Source organism: Corvus kubaryi, unplaced genomic scaffold (genome assembly GCF_017639235.1).
Source record: "Corvus kubaryi isolate FWS band 111438036 unplaced genomic scaffold, C.kubaryi_AGA036_p1.0 37398, whole genome shotgun sequence".
NCBI classification, from domain to species: Eukaryota; Metazoa; Chordata; class Aves; order Passeriformes; family Corvidae; genus Corvus; species Corvus kubaryi.
In genome coordinates, this window is record NW_024581137.1 from 16,041,261 (window position 1) to 16,059,474 (window position 18,214).

The 18,214-nt window shown below is 35.7% G+C and overlaps 1 protein-coding gene across 1 annotated transcript in view; it reads right to left on the reverse strand.

The window, feature by feature from the left end:
• Positions 1–18,214, reverse strand: part of NEK11 (NIMA related kinase 11) — an 82,778-nt gene that overhangs the window by 32,258 nt on the left and 32,306 nt on the right. The window contains 6 exon segments of the mRNA XM_042044119.1: positions 8,710–8,845; positions 9,706–9,799; positions 11,413–11,532; positions 15,192–15,277; positions 15,782–15,860; positions 15,941–16,090. Of these exon segments, the coding sequence (XP_041900053.1) occupies positions 8,710–8,845; positions 9,706–9,799; positions 11,413–11,532; positions 15,192–15,277; positions 15,782–15,860; positions 15,941–16,090 (665 nt within the window).

The window sequence follows — 18,214 nt, forward strand, 5'->3', positions numbered from 1 at the left end:
CTGGGGCTGGACTGGGAGTCCTTATAAAATGATCTTCAACACCATCCTGTTCACTGATGCTTTGTTTGCAAGCAAAAGCCTGGTGCATCTTTATTTACATCAATTTAACCTTGTGTCTAACGTGCGGTGTAAAGCTAGGTTGCTCTGCACATAGGACAACTTGGAATAAAAACTAACGTCTTTCTAAGGAAGATTTAAAACACTGATATTATCTGAAAGTATCTGCTATAGAATCCAGCATGCAGTATTTTTTTGACTTATACAATCAGTATAAATTTTGACTTAGTGCATTTGCTTCTAATTGCTAAATTCACAGAGTGTTTCATAAATGTTTTTTAACATAATGCCTTAGAAAGAGTAAAGGGAATTCCTGTGCCATTTTTAAACAGAGTTGGCCAGAATAATTTTAACTGTAGTCATTGATCAAGGTGAATTTTGAGATAGGTTCTCTTTATCAATGCCAAACTAAACCAGTATGAAAAATAGGTTAGGAAAAAAGTAGGAGCTATACAGTAACATAATTTGCTCTCCCCACACTTTGAACGTGTTTGGGTTTTTTTACATAACTGCTGTGCAAAGACTTCATTCTGCAAGCTTCCCTCTGTGAATCTGCAAGAGCAAGACTTCTTGTAAGAAGTAAGCTATGAATTTTTGTGAAGCTATGAAAAGATTTTAGTAGCTAGGCATGTTGAAGAGTAGATAGATTTGGAAAAGATTTCCTGAGGAGGTTATGGCTAGAATTCAACTCCTGCTCTCCAAAGGCAATACTTCTAGGGAAGAACTTAAGAACAATAATAATGCTTTAGTCAATGATTAAAAAAAAAAAAAAAAATTGATTAATTTTCCACTTTCTGACTAAAACTTGCAAACTTCATTAAATCTTGCTTTTGCTAGAATAAATCAGATTTAGTATTCTTTTAACTGAATCTGGGACAAGTTGGGCTCAGTGTGAAACCGAGCAAAGAAAACAAGAGACAGATGAGGAGGTCAGAGGAGCATGCTACACCCTCAGATCCTGTGAGAGTCTCAGGAGTTTGTCACCCTATCTTCCAAGGACAAGTGTAGGACTGGTAACTGCAAATGCTAGAACTAAACAAGCGAGTTTCTCGCCACAAGCATCCCACACTATCATGGCAGGAAGTCAGGGAATACGCCTTATGATCCTGGAAGTACGGTAACCACATGAAAGAGGAGACCAATGGGTAAACACAGCAGTACTCACAGCAATGCTGTCTGCTTAATTGAGACAAGATTTCCTGATTACAAAGGATAATGTAACAAGAATAATGCAGAAAAGTGCTTAATGCCACTTATTATAAATACTCTTCTGCTTTATTTTGATTTACCAGACTGAAAAACAAAAGAAGACTTGACTTTCCTTAAAGCCTTTGAGCAGCATGATCACTTGTACGGTCATCTTTTGGAGTGTTACTCAGTTACCCATCAGTATGATTAAGTGCCATTTTACAGGCACCAAAACAAAGGGGTGTGTGCACAGATGCTTAAAGATGTGCTCGGAAATATTACAGGTTTTTAACCTTCCAAGATCTACAAAACTACCTTGAAAATCCTTTAACCAAGCTTGTAAAAATAACAGGCTAGAAAAAAAGCCCATTATTTTACAATGAGTGAACATTTCCTGTTTGAGGGCCAACTGAACTTTGCCCACTTGAAAGTCAAACAATATATCCATAACTTAAAATTAGCCATGGAGACACAGGAATAATGTACACAATTACTGTAACATACTTCACTATTTTGAAACTGTAGTGAAATCAGGGGTTTGCCAGGTGTAATGTTTTCCAAGATATTAAGCTAAGGAATTTAACAAGTTATAATCTTTGCAGTATACAGAAATACAAAGCAATATAATACAGATCAGAGAGATCATACAATATTATTCATATGGCAATAAATTGTTACATTATTTTTCTGTACAAAGATTTTAAATACCACAAGTATTTAACTGAAGCTATTCTCCTCTTTTAACTTGATCCCTTCCCACACACAAATACATCTATTAACTGCAATAGCAATTTATGCAGAGCTGGGACTCTTACAAAAATGGATGTGAACACAAGGGAAGCCCCAGCTGGCAATCCAAAAATGCAGAACATAATATTTTATTAGTGCCCCTTATGTTCAGTGTTGTTTTGCTTTGGCTTTCTTTCATTCCAGGCAACGAAGTGGTACAATGAGGACAAGCCCTTAAAAATATAGATACATATACAATTTCTTGAACACCTTTTAAAAAAAGTAAATCCTCTCCACCCTTGTTTACCATGTCTCATCAGCTGTGAAATGGATATGAATATAAAGTGGCATTTTTAGCCACGAATGCCAGAGCATGGCTTTAAGTTTTCATGCCTGTTAGAGTGTAGCTTGTTGAATTTAACACTCCTTGTGGCTTCTGTAAAAGGTCTGGGCTTTTGGTAGTGCAGATAGCTTTGTACCCAGTATCTTTCAAATGTAAACACTGATCCAAACCAGAAGGATCAACAATGATAGTAAGGAAAGGCTAGTTTTTGTTGCATCTGTAATTGCACTGAACTATCTAGAAGCTAGATACAGCTTATGATTCTGTAGCCAATTTCAAGGCAAGTTCTACTGTAGAAATTGAATCAGAAACCCTGAACCTTTAGCTATTACTGTTGTATAACAGGATTATGCCTTGCTCTTCATGCTATTTTCAGCTGCAAAGATTGAGCTCCTCTACCTAGAGGATCTTCTGTCTGGTAAACTAAGAAATTTCAGATATTCCACACTACTTTCCCACATAGGTGGGTACAACGCATGGTCTGATACAGATTTCTCAGGATTCTTTACAGTAAGTCCCCCTAAGTAGTGTTCCCTAATTTATTAAATATCTCTACAAACCTAGGCAAGTCAAAAGGTATCAAGTCATACAAAGAATTGAGAGGAGCTGTGGTGTACAATCTGGCTTCATTAGAAGACATTGCAACCAAGGTGAAACTACCTGCACTCAAACAATTAATGTGACGCAGTGAGAGATCTGCCATTACCTAGCACACACAGAAAAGCTCAGGTGGTCCATCAGTGAAAATCTAGGGCAAAGATGACCTTCTGCATCTTCAAACGCCAATATCCAGTTCCCTGGAAAAGGGGGTATCTGCTTCTCTGGTTATTCTTTTTGAATCAGAAAAGTGGACTACAAGCTCTCAATCAGGTAAATTAGAAGACAAAGATGACCTATAATTCTGTATTAGGAAGCAATGCATTACTTTTGTGATGGTTCCAGTAGCTTTTTAGAAGGAGGCCACATCATTAAACATTAAACATGTAATGAACCTGCCCAGATGGAACTGCTTCGTTCTAACTGGCAGAGGAAGACACTGATCACATTCATCTGTAACACCAAGGCTGGGTGGAAGGTCATGGATGGTCCTATTATCTTGTTGGTAATTTTTGCTTATGTTTTATAAAAAGAATGATTTTATTCCAGCTGCAGTCATTATCATTAATGGAAATTAGCAGTTTAATATGCAGAGTTCTTTTTCACAGCTTTGTTGGTTTTTTCCTCTTACATGAACTGACCTCTGGTTGCCAGCTCTACAATATAATTTGCCTCACCAGTATTTTCACAAAACCACTATTGAAATATAAGTATATGCACTGAAAACACAATAATCTCCAGAAAAAATGTACATTGGCCTATCTTTCCTAGTCCAAATGGAGATAGCTTCTATAAAAAATTGGTCAAGAGACAGTGGGGGGGTGGGGGGGGGTGTGGCTGTGTGATGTTAAGCAATTTATTGCTAGGTGGCTTTTCTTTTTGATGATAGCAAGAGAAAATTAATAATTTATTTCATAGGTAGCCCTCAGCAAGAACAGGAAATATAGGTTCAAGTTTATCCTGACACATTTTGCATTCCTGTGTCATTGCCATGACTTGCAAAATAACTTGCTTTTTAACATTCAGAAATAATTAAGCAATAAAATGAACTGGAGAAATGAAGCAGAAAACAAAACATCCAAATCAAAATATAAAGGGAATTCAGTTATTAATCATTAGCTATTCCTAACGTCAATCATTACTATTCCATTTTATGGTGCTCCTTGAAAACAAATTAAGTGTACAGATATATACATATATATATGTTCAACACACACACAAATATTTGCATTTAACACTGACAGTGTCTCAGTGCTTCTGTGTACTATCTCTATACAAATCTTATTTCAGCTCTTTTGTCTCTTGCTTGTACTTGGAGAAACTGGAGATGGAAGAGACACAAAGATATCTACAGTAAACCAAAATTGTTCCCAGTAGTACAATATATTCTTAACTGCTCTGTCCACTATAGCATTAAATTATTTGTATGATGACAATTTCATAAACTCCTGGACACATAAGGTGGAGATATAACCATTTTTCAACAAATATTAAACGCAATTATAAAATATCTTTCATAAATATCTCATTATCAAAATATAATTTAAGTTTTGTTTCCAATTAACCAATCTAAAAATTTAATGCAGATTAAAGCTATTGCATAAAAGACTTGCAAATAAGCAAAAACATTTTTCATTTGCTTCTATTTACAAAGGTTTAGTATTCTAAGGAACACATTAGTGGTCTAACTAGCTGAAACAATACAGTAAGAACATTTACTGTTCCAATGATACACTCAACATACTTCAGTTACTTACTTAATATGGCTAATAGTAATCATAGAAGTAATTTTTTTCTAGCTCTTTCTTAGCCACTCCATTGTCTGTCTTTTTACATATAAGGGGAATATTTGTTTAATTTAGACAGTGTGATTAAAGATGAAAAACTGTTAAGAAATTTATTATAGCAACTTCAGAGAAATAGAAGTTTAAAGCACATTTTTAAAACTTCACTATTGCAAGTAATGTAAACCATGCCCATCTCTCTGAAGATCTGCAGTATGAAGAAAAGTAATAGCCAAAACAAAGGAATCCTTTGATCTAGCATGCATGCCAGCTAGAGAGACAAAGTGTCAGAACCAGGATAATATAAGAACAAACACTAGATGACTGAGAAGTGGAATAATGGAAAAGGAGAAAACTCAAAGAACAGAGTTGTGAGTTCAAAACTTAAGAGCATTAAAACCAAAATAATCTATTAAAAATTCTGAGGTAAGAGCTAGGAAGCACCATACGGAAAGAATAAGGACGGAAGGTCCAGGTATGCTACAAGTGACCACAGTTAAAATGAATGAACAATATAGAAGTGTCATGGAGAGGTTTATGCACAGGAGGAGAGAAATACTTAAGCTGCAAGGCAATAAGGCAATGCATCTTAAAAATTCTGGCATGAAACAGCCAGCAGTAAATCTAAGCCAGAAATCAGAAGGTTCATAAAGACTGCAGTATTTGGCCAAGCAGCAGCTTTCTACACAGAGAAGCTGGGGAAATTTACAGAATGCATAAAACAGGTCAAATTCTTTAGGAAAAGAACAGTATGAGTAGATGTCTCTGGCAGTACAGTCTAGACGTAGTAGTCAGATTGAAGCTTGTACTCTTTCCATGGAACAGAAGCAAATGATGGGAAAGTGGTGGGATTGGGGGACAGTGCATTCTCTCTAGCAGAGCACCAACAGGAGCCAAGATAATGTCTCTACAGAGACATTATGTGTGTTACATGCACAGCTTCCTCTCTTAGCTTATTAAAACAAAAATATCATGACTTGCTATTCACATAATTTTTCACTGCTGCCCACTCACAGGTTAAAACTGGATCCCCTTCTTCTCATGCTGAAGTAACAAAAGAGAAGAAAAATTTCAAAGTGATTTCTGTCTGCAAAAGTTCATGTTTCTTTGATTTCCCCTCTCCTCAAGTTCTTTATGTCCTCCTGAGGCATAAAGGATGCTGCAGAACACGTGCCTGAAATCCCAGAAGTGAACAGGCAGAAAGGCAACAGATGCTCAAGGTGCACCAAAGCTGGTGCAGCTTTGCAAGTGCAGTCAGATTTAAAAATCATCAGTCCAACAGGACTCATCAGCATTCTTAGCCTCTTTAGAGAAGAATAAATTTGCACAGTATTGCTGGATGGCATAATAAAGAACATAGTGTTGAAAAACTAAAAATTTTGTTAAAAATTTTGTTTAAAAAAACAGTATTTACATTGCCTGAAGTATTTCTCTTTAGGAATAAGAATCAGGTAATTTCTTTACGTTCTCAAGAACTTGTACCAGCTGTAAACAATCTTGAGGAAGCTTTTCTGTAGTACAATGAATTCATCTCCACATCAAAACCACAGGGTCCAATCACATCTTTCATATTCCAGAAAATAAATGTGCTTGAAGACTAACAAATTGGTCAGCTGTAACAAATTGGTCAGGTGATTTCAAAGGACTCTTTCAAATGTCTCTCAAGTGCACAGGGTTGCTAGTTAGAATAAAACAATGTTCAGAATATCATTGCTGAACACATAAACATGGAGAGAAGCTTAAACTTCTCTGGGAAGTCTGTAGCAGCTGAATCCTTTTGTCATTGCTAAAACTTGTCCACTGTTGAGTCCAAAACCCCAAACTGTCATAGTGGGTTTTGTTTATCTAAGTAAACTGCCTTATTTTTCCCAACTTTCAATTAAATGTAACTACCACTACTAAAACTGAATCAAGATGCCACAGTATTCAAAACTACTTACTAAAGCTAAACCTTGAGCTTTGCATCTGGCACCTTCCACAATGACGTAAAACTGTGATTCATAACGCTTTAAATAACTTTCACTGAAAGAGGAGCGCAAGGTGTTTTATTCTCTATTCCTTTCCTTAATCCTTTAATAGCTTGGTCTTTCAATATTCCAAGCCCTGCTCTTCAATTCAGCTCATGCTGCAAATTTCATAAGGACTGCAGGTTATGAGCCACAGATACTCTCACCTTTCCTCTATACCTGCTGGGTCTGGGATACTATCCCTAGCTTTTCTTGAGAGCATTTTTCAGGTCTGCCACGAAGTAACTTAAAAGTTGCTCCTGCCTTTTATCTCCTTTCTAAACAGTTTTTAGTTATTAGTTGTAAGTAGGGAGTTTGTTAGTCTTGTTTTGACAGGCTAACTTCTTCTGCTAACATAGTCAGGGTCAGCAAGATTCATTAACATGTAAGACAATTGCTAAAACCATTTTATAGCCTTGCTTCCAGTTTTTTTCTTTTATTATTGTATAGCCATTGATCAAGAACAAAATTCTGTTGGAAAATCAATAGCTGGAACAGTTTCTACATTTTCAAATACAAAGGTGAAATTAATAACTTAATAATTAGACATGTAGGATATGCATGGTTGCACTGAAATGCTTAAGGAAAAGAAGAGCATGAATACTGAATAGAGTAAGTAACAGCTTTGACATCAGCTTTAGGAATAACAAGGTATTCACAAAGAAAAGAAGAGAAACTATGTAATTTCTCTTGCCTATCCATAACTCCTTTTTGTCATGAACTCACCACTCCTCCGTCAGAGACTCTGGCACAAGCAATTAAACATGCATTCAGTTTTGTACAATGGACCGACCCAACTTTTGCATCACAGATATAAATGCATCTCATTCCTGTCATAGTCTAACAGCTTAATGACCTCTAAAGGCAGAAAAATTCATTTCTTTCCTTCCAAGCATGTTGTTCTGTTTCTATCTAGGAGTCTTTGTATGCTTCTCCAAGTCCATCTCTCACCCATGTTTACTGCTTTCTCTCAGTCCTCCCTTGCACGTTTCCCCAACCTCCCCCCAGGATGTATTTTTAGCAGCTGGGTTCTCTCCTACACAGGTCATCTCTCCTCACACTGTGAAACAGCAAGCCAACCACACAGACACAAATGAGGGTACATTGAAGGAAAAAAGCACCATTTGCTATTAAAAAAACCCACCACAAGCAAACTGATTCTGATGCCTATTATTTAATGACCTGTACTTTCGCAGATGTATGTAAACCAACACTAAAAGGCATTGTTATTAGAGAAAAGTAGTCTTCCTACTTTAAAGTGTATTCATGCATACTTGCAAGATTCAAATCTGATTTAAAATCTTTCACCATAATAGTGCTTGCACAATGATTTTTAAATATTTAAGAGCAAGACAGTACTCCAGAACATTGTAGGAAAAAACATATAAATCTGATCTTAAAAATATTCTCCTCATTAAACACAAGGTTTCCACTTTTTCAAAAAGCCTGACTATTTTTTTGTCTATATCAGAAAAATACATGTTATATAGTACTTCATATTCTTTAGACAGCAGCTAAGTATTTGAGGACAATGTAGATAAGCAGAGTTTAAAGAGTTTTCATTGGCTTCTCTCATTGTTAAAGATAATGGCATCGAAGTGTACCGAAGGTGCAAATACTTTGAATTCTTGTACTCCTTTTTTCCCTGGAGAGGTAAGTTAGGAAATGCTTTTCTAACGCTAGTCATTTCATGTGTGTAAAGTTTAAGCTATTTCCTTCTAATTCAGTATCTCATTTGGAGGAAGTACATTCATTCACCACTATCTCTGCTCACAGGTCACTCGAACTTTGGGAACACAGACCTCCTGCCGCATAACCTTGCTATACATCAGCTGTACATACATCCACCCAGATTAATTTCCTTCTCTCTTCCCCATTTTTTGACAACTTTACAAATCTGACCACTTTTTAAACTGCAGTTTCCCCACCACATATTAACTACAAGGGACAAATCTTTCTTTCTTGATAGGAATTTTCATTTCAACATCAGATTTTGAATTCTCACCGTGGCCTGTAAGTTCAGACATGCCAAGTTCACTTGTCTCGTTTCCACTTGGTTCATCATGTCCTGTGGACACACAGTCGCATGTAGTGGCTGGCTGAGAATGAATGAGGGGTTTTGAAGTCTGCTCATCAAATTCCTTAGTCAAATGACGAAGCAGCATGGAGAAACAGGAATGGAGCTTTCAGCAGGATCACAACACAATGGTTGCCCTGATCTATGCAATTCCTGGGATTTGTACTAAGCAAATACTAAAATAAAATTCTAACATTTTTGTAAATGATCAGTAGTGACTCAGTCATAAGCAGAAGCAGGTTTAACTTTTTTTTTCTCTAGACACAGTGGGAAATGGAAACCAGAGGATATGCAAAAGAAAAGATAGAATACAAAGCACATAAAAAACTGTTTCTGCGATGCGTTCACCAACTATTTCCAAACTGACCCTAGAATTGGTGCTAGAATTGAACTGGCTCATCTTCTGTTGCAGATAGCTTAAAAGCAAAGGACAATTTATTCTAGGAGTCATTCTAAGCCTTCATTCTTACTAAAACACCGGTTGAAGCATTAACATTCTTAACCAAATGAAAGGAACCCACAGCCATGCCAAATTAGAGTGTTTAAAGGATTACAATTCTAAACATCTTGAAAAGAAATGTATTTTGAACTTCAATGTCATATAGTCAGTAAAAACATTTCAGAGAGCAGCTTCAGATTTAAGAAAGGGTAACTTAAGGGTAAATTAAGAAAGGGTAACTTAAGAAAATAAAACTGCAATGAACAGAGAGCTTGTGGAACCCTATGTGAATAACTGAATGTACTTTGCCTCATCATGGAGCAAGAGGTTCAGCTAAGCAGTCCAGACTTTGATGCACTTTCCAATTATTAGTCTCACTACAGGCCTGTGCCTCTAGTGCTAAAGAAACCATGTGGGAAACAGAAAAGTGTTATACGCTGGGGGTACACATAAATGAGACCTCCAAAACAACAGCCCATACTTACGTGTAGGACATTGACATTCAGCTGCTGAAAATTACGGGACCTGAATTCTTGCATTCTTTTGATATTTTCTTGATATTTTTCTTCTGCCAGCCACCTGTAAATACAGAACACTTGTATTTAGAATGTGATATCAGGGCGTGCACAAAGGGACCTTCTAAAAGCAGATGTGGAAAATCAAATTCTGTACTGAGATTTTCATGTTGCCAAATATTCATGGCATCTACTCAGGTTTTAATGAACACAAAAAGAGATTTCCGACCTTATTTCCAAACACTATAATATTTTACTTTCACAACTTGCATAACATAATTAAGAAATAGTAAATTATTAGTCCCAGTCTTTTCTATTTCTCCCAAAGATCTTAAATACTTTGGGCTTTATTCCACCATGCAGTGCAGGGACCTTTCAGCTGTAGATAGGCATGCAACATTTGTGTTCTATGAACTCTTCCTCTGGGGGACCATAGTTGTTAACTATGGTTTTCTGCGTGGAACCACTTAAGAGGGGTGCTATATTAAGCACTTTTTCCAGCTTCCATTACTATATTCCCCTTCCATCCATCTCTAGATTTGCACTGCTGGAAGCAGATCTCCTGTCTGAGAAGGTACCATTTTTGCATTGTTTCCAAAATTTTCAGCCAGTCAGTTGACAATGATCTAGAGCTCAATGTAAATCCATTTTAAAGATTCATGACTGAGAATAAGGTCTGAATATTAATATTGCCTTCATATTAAAAAACAAATATATTTCATTTTGGTTTTGTGGGAAAGAGAAAACGTGAAAATCTCAACAGAAAACATCAAAATGCAAGGCAATGAAAATGAAAACCAAACTAGAACCATCCTGCAAGTAGTATTATTTCTTAATCTCCATTCATTTTTAAAAAGTGAAAGAGACAGACTTCCTATTTATAAATTTCATATTAGTACAAGAATTGGCCTACCATATTACTGAAAGCACCATGCAGAAGAGGTGTTAAATTTAATACTTTCTATACAGTGGTTTCAGTTCAAGGAGGGGTTTGTTTTCTTAAATGAGAATAAATTTATGTAGCAATGCCAGTCAGACACAAGTGCTCTTCAGACATATTTTCCAAAAGGACATGAAGGTCTTAGCTTTTTCCTTCAAATGTGTCATCAAAACAGTATATTCCGGTTTTTATTAAAAAACCCAAACAAAGCCTTTCAGTTGTTTCTCAGATTCCATCAGAAACTGTACCCAATCTCTTCCAAAAATTTTATTATGTCTCACTTAATAAAAAAACCCATAAATCATAAAGCCTTTACAACAAATCCATTACCCCTTTTTGATCCTTTGACAAGACTATCTATCCTCTGAGCTATTAACTTCTAAAACCTCTGAGGCCAAAACAATTGACAAAAGCTGGATTGTAACTAAACGTCCAACTCCTCAGACTGTGCAATTCTTAACGTAACCAGTCATTCAAAAAAAGGCTCCTATTGTAACACATCTGAAAATCTCTCATATACTTATTTAACCAGAAACATGGTACTCAAAGCACCAGTTTTGGGCTAATGTTCTAATTTTTTTCCTACATAAATAATTTGTGCGATTTATTGTCATCCAAAATCCTCATTGACTTTGAGTAGCTGAAGTCCCGTTTTATTTTTATTTCTACCTTGAATATTCTAATTCTCTCATTAGACTATTGGGTGGGGAAAATTGCATGGTTAAGGCACAACTTACTTCAACTTCTTTGCTTTCTCATCTGCAGCATTTAACTTCCTCAGCTGCATTCGTTCCCGCGGTGTCATTTTCTGTACTTCAGAAAGTTCCTGCAGAGTTTGCAAATGAACTTTCTTCTGCCTGAAATTGAATGCAAGCAAACCTATCTTCATATAAAAATGTAAATATTCAGTATTTTGACTGGATATTGAAACACAGTGACATTTCAAATGGAATAATTAGAAAGCCTCTGGAACTATAGCGGACTAAATAGACTTTAGTTTGGAAAGCAAATGCCTTTTTTAAATTGAAATATTTAAACTTGGATGTATGAAGAACGTGAATCATTTCAGGTGAGGATGGAAAAAGGTAGATTCATCTCCTTAAAAGAATAAATACTGAAGTGCAGTGAAATATTTACCCTGTCAGGCTTCATTATTGGGCATATTCCAAGTACAAAGGCAGTCTTTAAATGAGAGCCATAATACTGCTTGTACATTTCACATTGATTGCTTCAAGCTGTCTAGAACACAAGAGAATATTCATGTGTCTTTAATGACCAATATAATTATCATGTTGTCCCCTTGAATTTCTGGTCCTAATCAATAATAACAGTCCACAGGTAAAATGGTCTCCATAGACGATCTCTGAAAGCTGAGCATGAATTACTGACTTATGTATTTCAGCTGTATTTATCAACAGAGGAGAGCAATATTAGTAGCCCTTTATCTGAAAAAGGACACTAATCTCAGATTTTTATCTCACATACTACAGTAATTAAAAATTAAACCATAGCTTGAAATGTCTTGGCAGTCACATTTCACTTACACAATACATATTCATTATACCAACTATTCATTTCAAATTACTTTTTTGCTCTTATGAGATAAATTCACTTTTGATAATCTCAGAGCCCCGGCTTGTAACCATACAAATTTTAACACTGCTTCTGGACTATCATTTTGAAATCAGGATTTTAATAAATGAGCAGAGATGATTTCATTATGTTTTTCAAATAGTGCAAAGATATGAATATTAGTGTGAAATATGAAAGATTAAGGATGAAGACAAGAAGAGTTCAATTATAAGAATGGAACTAACTCTTCAAGTATGAATAATGTAGACATATTTCTTGTCTGCTGTAAAAAACTCTAATTTAAATTAAAAGAATCTCATGGGAAAAAAAGCAATTTTTCATTCAAGTTGAAACTGAACTTGTACAGCCTTATACTTACTTAAATATTTAAAATTTATTACTGGAATGAGAATAGATTAAAGTAAGCCATCAGAGGCCTTTACTAGAAGAAAATAGACTCAACCTTTTTGCTTTACATGGCAAAAAGAATTCCTGGTGAGAAAAAAGTAAACATAAAGTAGCAATGGTTGAGGAGAACACCGTAACAATTGTTTGTACACTCACTGAGACTAGAGTATTGCTGCATTACAACAGATGTGGGGAATTCACTATGTTTAATTTTTTTCTCCTCCCCTTTTTCCTCTCTGCTATTTTTCAGGTATTTTTAGTTCATTTTGCCTACCTCTTTAGATCTGGGATAGCAGAAATTATCTGGCATTTTGCTTACAAGTACAGGCAGCTAATGTTCTCAGAAGTACAATGAGAGTCATGATAAGATTATGGCTTCTTGCATATTTCAAACACTCGGGCAAAAATAATCACACTGTAGCACAAGTGAGGATAAGTTACAGTAAAACTTCTCCTAGGATTTTTTTTCTCTAATTGATGTCCTGAATTTTAAAACCTCAAGATAAACTGCCATGCATTGCTTCACAATTTATAGGAACTCCGAACCTCTGCACGGAAGCAGACCTTCTATTTCCTTCTAACAATAGTATAAGAGCATGATGTTTGTAGTTAGAACTATTTGCTCTTCCTCTCAGAGACTACAGACTTGCTTTTGAAAAAGCATACTTACAGATTCTGGGATATACATAAATGTCCTTCCCACATGCTAGCTCTGTCAGAAAATTATGTCCATTTGGAAGGCGATGAGACTCAATACATTCAAGCTAATGACAATGGATCAGGTATAGAATACAGTACGTATTTTACAAAAAATACAAAGTGGTTTTATCAGTCTGTTCTAGAAGCATGGGGATATTTGAAGTCTGGATATATATTCTGCAGGTAACAATACTGCTTCCCTAAAGCAGATGCACTGGTTTTGGCACATATAGATCTGAAATCTTGTGCCCACAAGATAAAGGCAAGAATTAAAATCTTCTTGGAGATTCTCATACTCTGTGTTTCAACAAGCATAAAATACTGAATATAATTCAGATAGAGTTGGCATAGTATCTGGAAAAGATTTCAGTGCCCCAAAACTATTACAGTATATCTCTAAGGAGCATCTCTGTAGTTAACTATTTAATTTGAAAAGGAAGGAATCCTCTCAAAGTTAACTGAATTAACTTGAATATATATATATATTGTTTCATTTTACATCCAGGCTTGCAAAGTTCAACAAAGTATTTATACTAAAGGTACCTATTCATACCAAAATGGAAAACTTTGGTCTCACAAAAAGACAGAGACTCATCTGTCAACAAGGGACACCAAGGACAGAAATGACAAGTAGAAACCCAAAACACAATTTGCACAGATGAGAGCCTACAGATACACCACCAGCAGTTAAATTGGATAAAATTGTGTACAAAAGACTTTGCTATGCAGAATTCAACTGTCTGTACTCTGCTTTCTTCCTACCACTGACAGCAAACTACACTTTGTTTGGAAAAGCTGAAGGTGGTGACCTCTCCTGAAGGGATGCTTGCAAGCAGCAGAATTGGCAGCATCTGCAAAGTGATCACAGCTGCAAAACTGTGGGTCGTGTATGAGAGCAGAGGTCACAAAACACAAAGGTAAAAGTCCTATTGCCTCAAAGGCACTGCCAGTTCTGGATTGTTTTAATCTTTATTGCTGTTACCTAATAACTCAGAACAAATTTCAGAGAGCTATTTATTTAGAGGAATCAAGAAACAGGGATGCTCATTGCTTCCTCACAGGATCACAAACTTCTGGTTTTGTGCTTGCTAGCTCCTAACAGAACAAAACCTGTACAGAAAAGTCAGGGATGGGGAGCAAAGGGGAGGGCGAGTTGCCCATGAAACTGCAGAGCTAATTTACAAAGGCAAAGTTAAAATGTCCATGCTGGAATTTGCTTTAAACATTGCAGCATTGTAATTTAATGCAATTAATTAATTTAATATATATTTAGTGCCTAAGAGAGAGCTCATGTGTGAAGACACTGCTGATGTAAGAGTCAAGAAACACCACTACTCTTGATTTCTCACTGTAGTTACAAGATAAAAATAACAGTATCCTACAGAGGTATTAGATGAATATCAGTTTAAGTGTACAAGTTTAAGTGTATATGCTTTTAGTTTGGTGTCATTTAGGAAACATAGCTTTCACATTCAATTTTTAGTAGGTACAGAAACAGCAGCACTATAAATGATGATGACCTAACTAAAATGACAGCTTAAGCCTCCAAAATTTAAAGACAAAGGTCATGATTTGTACACTGAATTAACATAAACATATACTGCACATGCATGTGCAATTTACACAGTCACATAATAAAAAAATTTCATCAGCAAATCTTTTTTACTCCCTAAATCTTAATTATGCATCTCTCTAATATGGCTGCTCTTTTGTATTTCTGGGGAATAGGTTTGTCTGAATATAAAGCACTATGAGATTGACACAAGTGTAAATGACATTATTTGGCAACACTGTAATTTCATATACTACTGCCCATAAAACTGTTAAAAATACTTACATAGCACCAAAAATGGGAGCAGTTTCTTTCCGCCAGTTAAGTGCCTTGTCTTTCACAGTCACATTTGTGAACTTGTACTGTATTTTCTGCAAGGAAGTAAAACAGAAGGGGTATCAAGACTTGATGATAAAATTATCCAGAATCTTCAGCTATTACCCAATACCATCCTAATATAAAAACTGCCCGAGCCGTTTCCTTCCCCCCCTTCTTAGAAAGCAGAATAATACAGGCACTGAAGCCTGGGCAAAAAGAGCAAAAGACAATGGTTTTCACTAAAACTATGACTAACCAGAACAGTTTAGAGATATATACATGCAGGCCCAAGTGATCTACATTTGTTATGCATAAATGTCTGTTTTTCTTATTGCTCATAACACTTAAGAGCGGATACATTCAGCATGTCAAGTGATGAGGGCTTCATTCCTCAGTCATATTTGTACCACAGTTCTGAAAGTCCCTTAGATTAATGTTCCCATGAACAGCTATCAAATTGTTTTTTCCTCAACATGTTTTCCCTGCCTCCATTTTGCCTTTGCAAAATACGTTCTCAAATGGCAAGTGTACTACTGCTACTGCTTTTTCTTACATACCTTGAGTTGTTCATCAATATAAGGGGATTTTAGGATCTCTGATGCTGCTGGTCTCAATGAAGGATTCTTACTTAACATGCTGAAACATTAAAAACCAAAAGGAGTTATTAAGCAATTGTTCAAACTTACTAAAACCTACTAAACAAGAAAATAACATACCTGCATAGCACAGCATTCAGTTTGCTTGTATATCTATCAGGAAGAGAAGGTGTTTCACCTTCCACAATTTTTAACACAACAGATAAAAAATTCTGTCCAGTAAATGCATAGTTCATACAGCCCATCTCATACAAAATGTATCCCAGAGACCTTGAAGAATGAACAAATAGGAATACTATACATAGTATCTTTGAAAGTCACATGCATAGTGACATTACAGTAAGTAAAACCTCAATTGTATGCCCTTTTCTTCTGAGAAGGATATTTCATTATTGTGGTGTCCTTTTCACCTAAAATATTTTTATTCAGATCACAAATTTATAAACAGGATAAATCATCATTCTATTTTCATAAGTACAGGCACAAATTTGTATTCTGTATATAAATATATATAATCATATATATATATTTAAAAATAAAGTAAAATCCAATTATCCTAACTACTTTAAATGATTACTCATCAAATGAGGAATAAAAATTTTAATTAGTGACTGGCTGAGAAAACAGTTTAGCAGTGTTTAGACATAGGTCTGGTTACATTTGTTCTGCAAATTAATTTCTGACACCAAACTGAGGCTAAAATTCAATTTCAAATTAAATAATGCCACTTTCGAAGAACAGAAATGCCTTCCAGTGTGATTTCACTAACTTGGCTACATACTCAAAATAGATTATGAAATGAATTTGTACTCAAAGAAATTTGAAAATTCAGATGAGAGTATCATTATCATATTGCAACGTATAAAACTAGATTTCCCCAAAATTTTATTTGGAGAAGAAAAGAAGAAATCTGAACATGTAGGTCTGGACACGTACCTAAGGACCAGTGTTATTTTAAAACCCTTAAAAACCAGGAGGAGTGACTGCAAACAATTTCAAAAGGCTCTCTGGTTTACCATCACCTTAGTCACCGGTCCTAATGGCCATCATAAAAGGTCACCAAGTTGAACATTTTAAAATAAACACTCTCATAATAATTTTACATAATGACTATTCATAACAGTTTGCACTTCAGTTGAGTTCTGTCTGACAAATGATTTTTTAAAAATAGGGGAGTTGAGTTTTGCAGGCTTTGGAGGATGTTCGGTTTTTTTCTCCAGCCAGTGGTCTGACTTGATCAATGATTGACTTGATCAAGGTCATAGAAAATGCTGGTGAGAGCCAGATACAGGTCGAGGCTCATCTAAGTAACCAGTTTAAATATCTTTATATTTGACTGTGGTATTTACAATTTAATCTGTGATTCCAGAAGAAGTAAGAAAATAAAGCATAATGATATGAAATATGTGTGGGTGAATGGCTTTCAGGAAAGGGGTATAAACATCTTTGAAAGCAAATAATGAATGAAGTTTCAATTATTCATTTTGGTTAAAAAAGACGAATTGTTTTGGTCCATCTGGAAATAAAAGAACAAGAGCAAATAATTTTAAAGCTGAAACCCAGGCTCTACATACGATGCAAATAAGAAGAGAGAGAGTCAGTGGGGGGCTCCACTCACTGGTACTTTCAAGCAAGTATGTGAAAACCATTAGCAGAGCATTTTTGCTAAGAGCCAGCTAAAGAACAACTACTGAGGTAAATACATAATTGCCTAGGTTTTTTAAAGATTATAACTGTCAAACAGCTTGCAAACTTTCAAAATCAATAAACGCTAACACACATGATTATCTGTATTTATGATGTATGTTCAAACTCTGAAACAAGATAATTACTACATGAGAAAATACCTAAAGCAAAAAGAACAACAAAAACCCCCTACACACACAGCATCTGAAAGCATCAAATAAAAACAGAAATCAACCAGAGAGAAGAAAAAAGAAGAAAAATCCCAACCTGACAGACTGTACTATAACTCCTTTTTGCAGAATCAATCTGTTTTGGAAGCTGCTTGATTCTGGCAGCTAGAAATTGTTTAATGAGACATTAGGAACACAGGATTTGACACATCAGGGAAGCTGATTTATTCATTTAGTTTAGTACTCTGACTACACCTGAGGTGGAGAAAGATGAAAAGAATGCCCAGGGCGTTCTGCTGCAGCCAGGGCTGTGAACCGATTACCCAGGGAAGATCCCATCTGTCCCATGAAAGAAAAAAATAGGAAAAAAAGTTAATAAAAATGAGGGAAAAAGAATAAGGTTTTTTTCTGCAGGATCTAAATCTTTGAAATTAAATAAATATCTCCTAAGATGGGAAATGCTGCCCCAGGTGCCGGAGCAAGGCTATTTCTTCCCAAGAGAGCTGCTGGGCTGCAAACACCCAAGGAAGTAACTGAC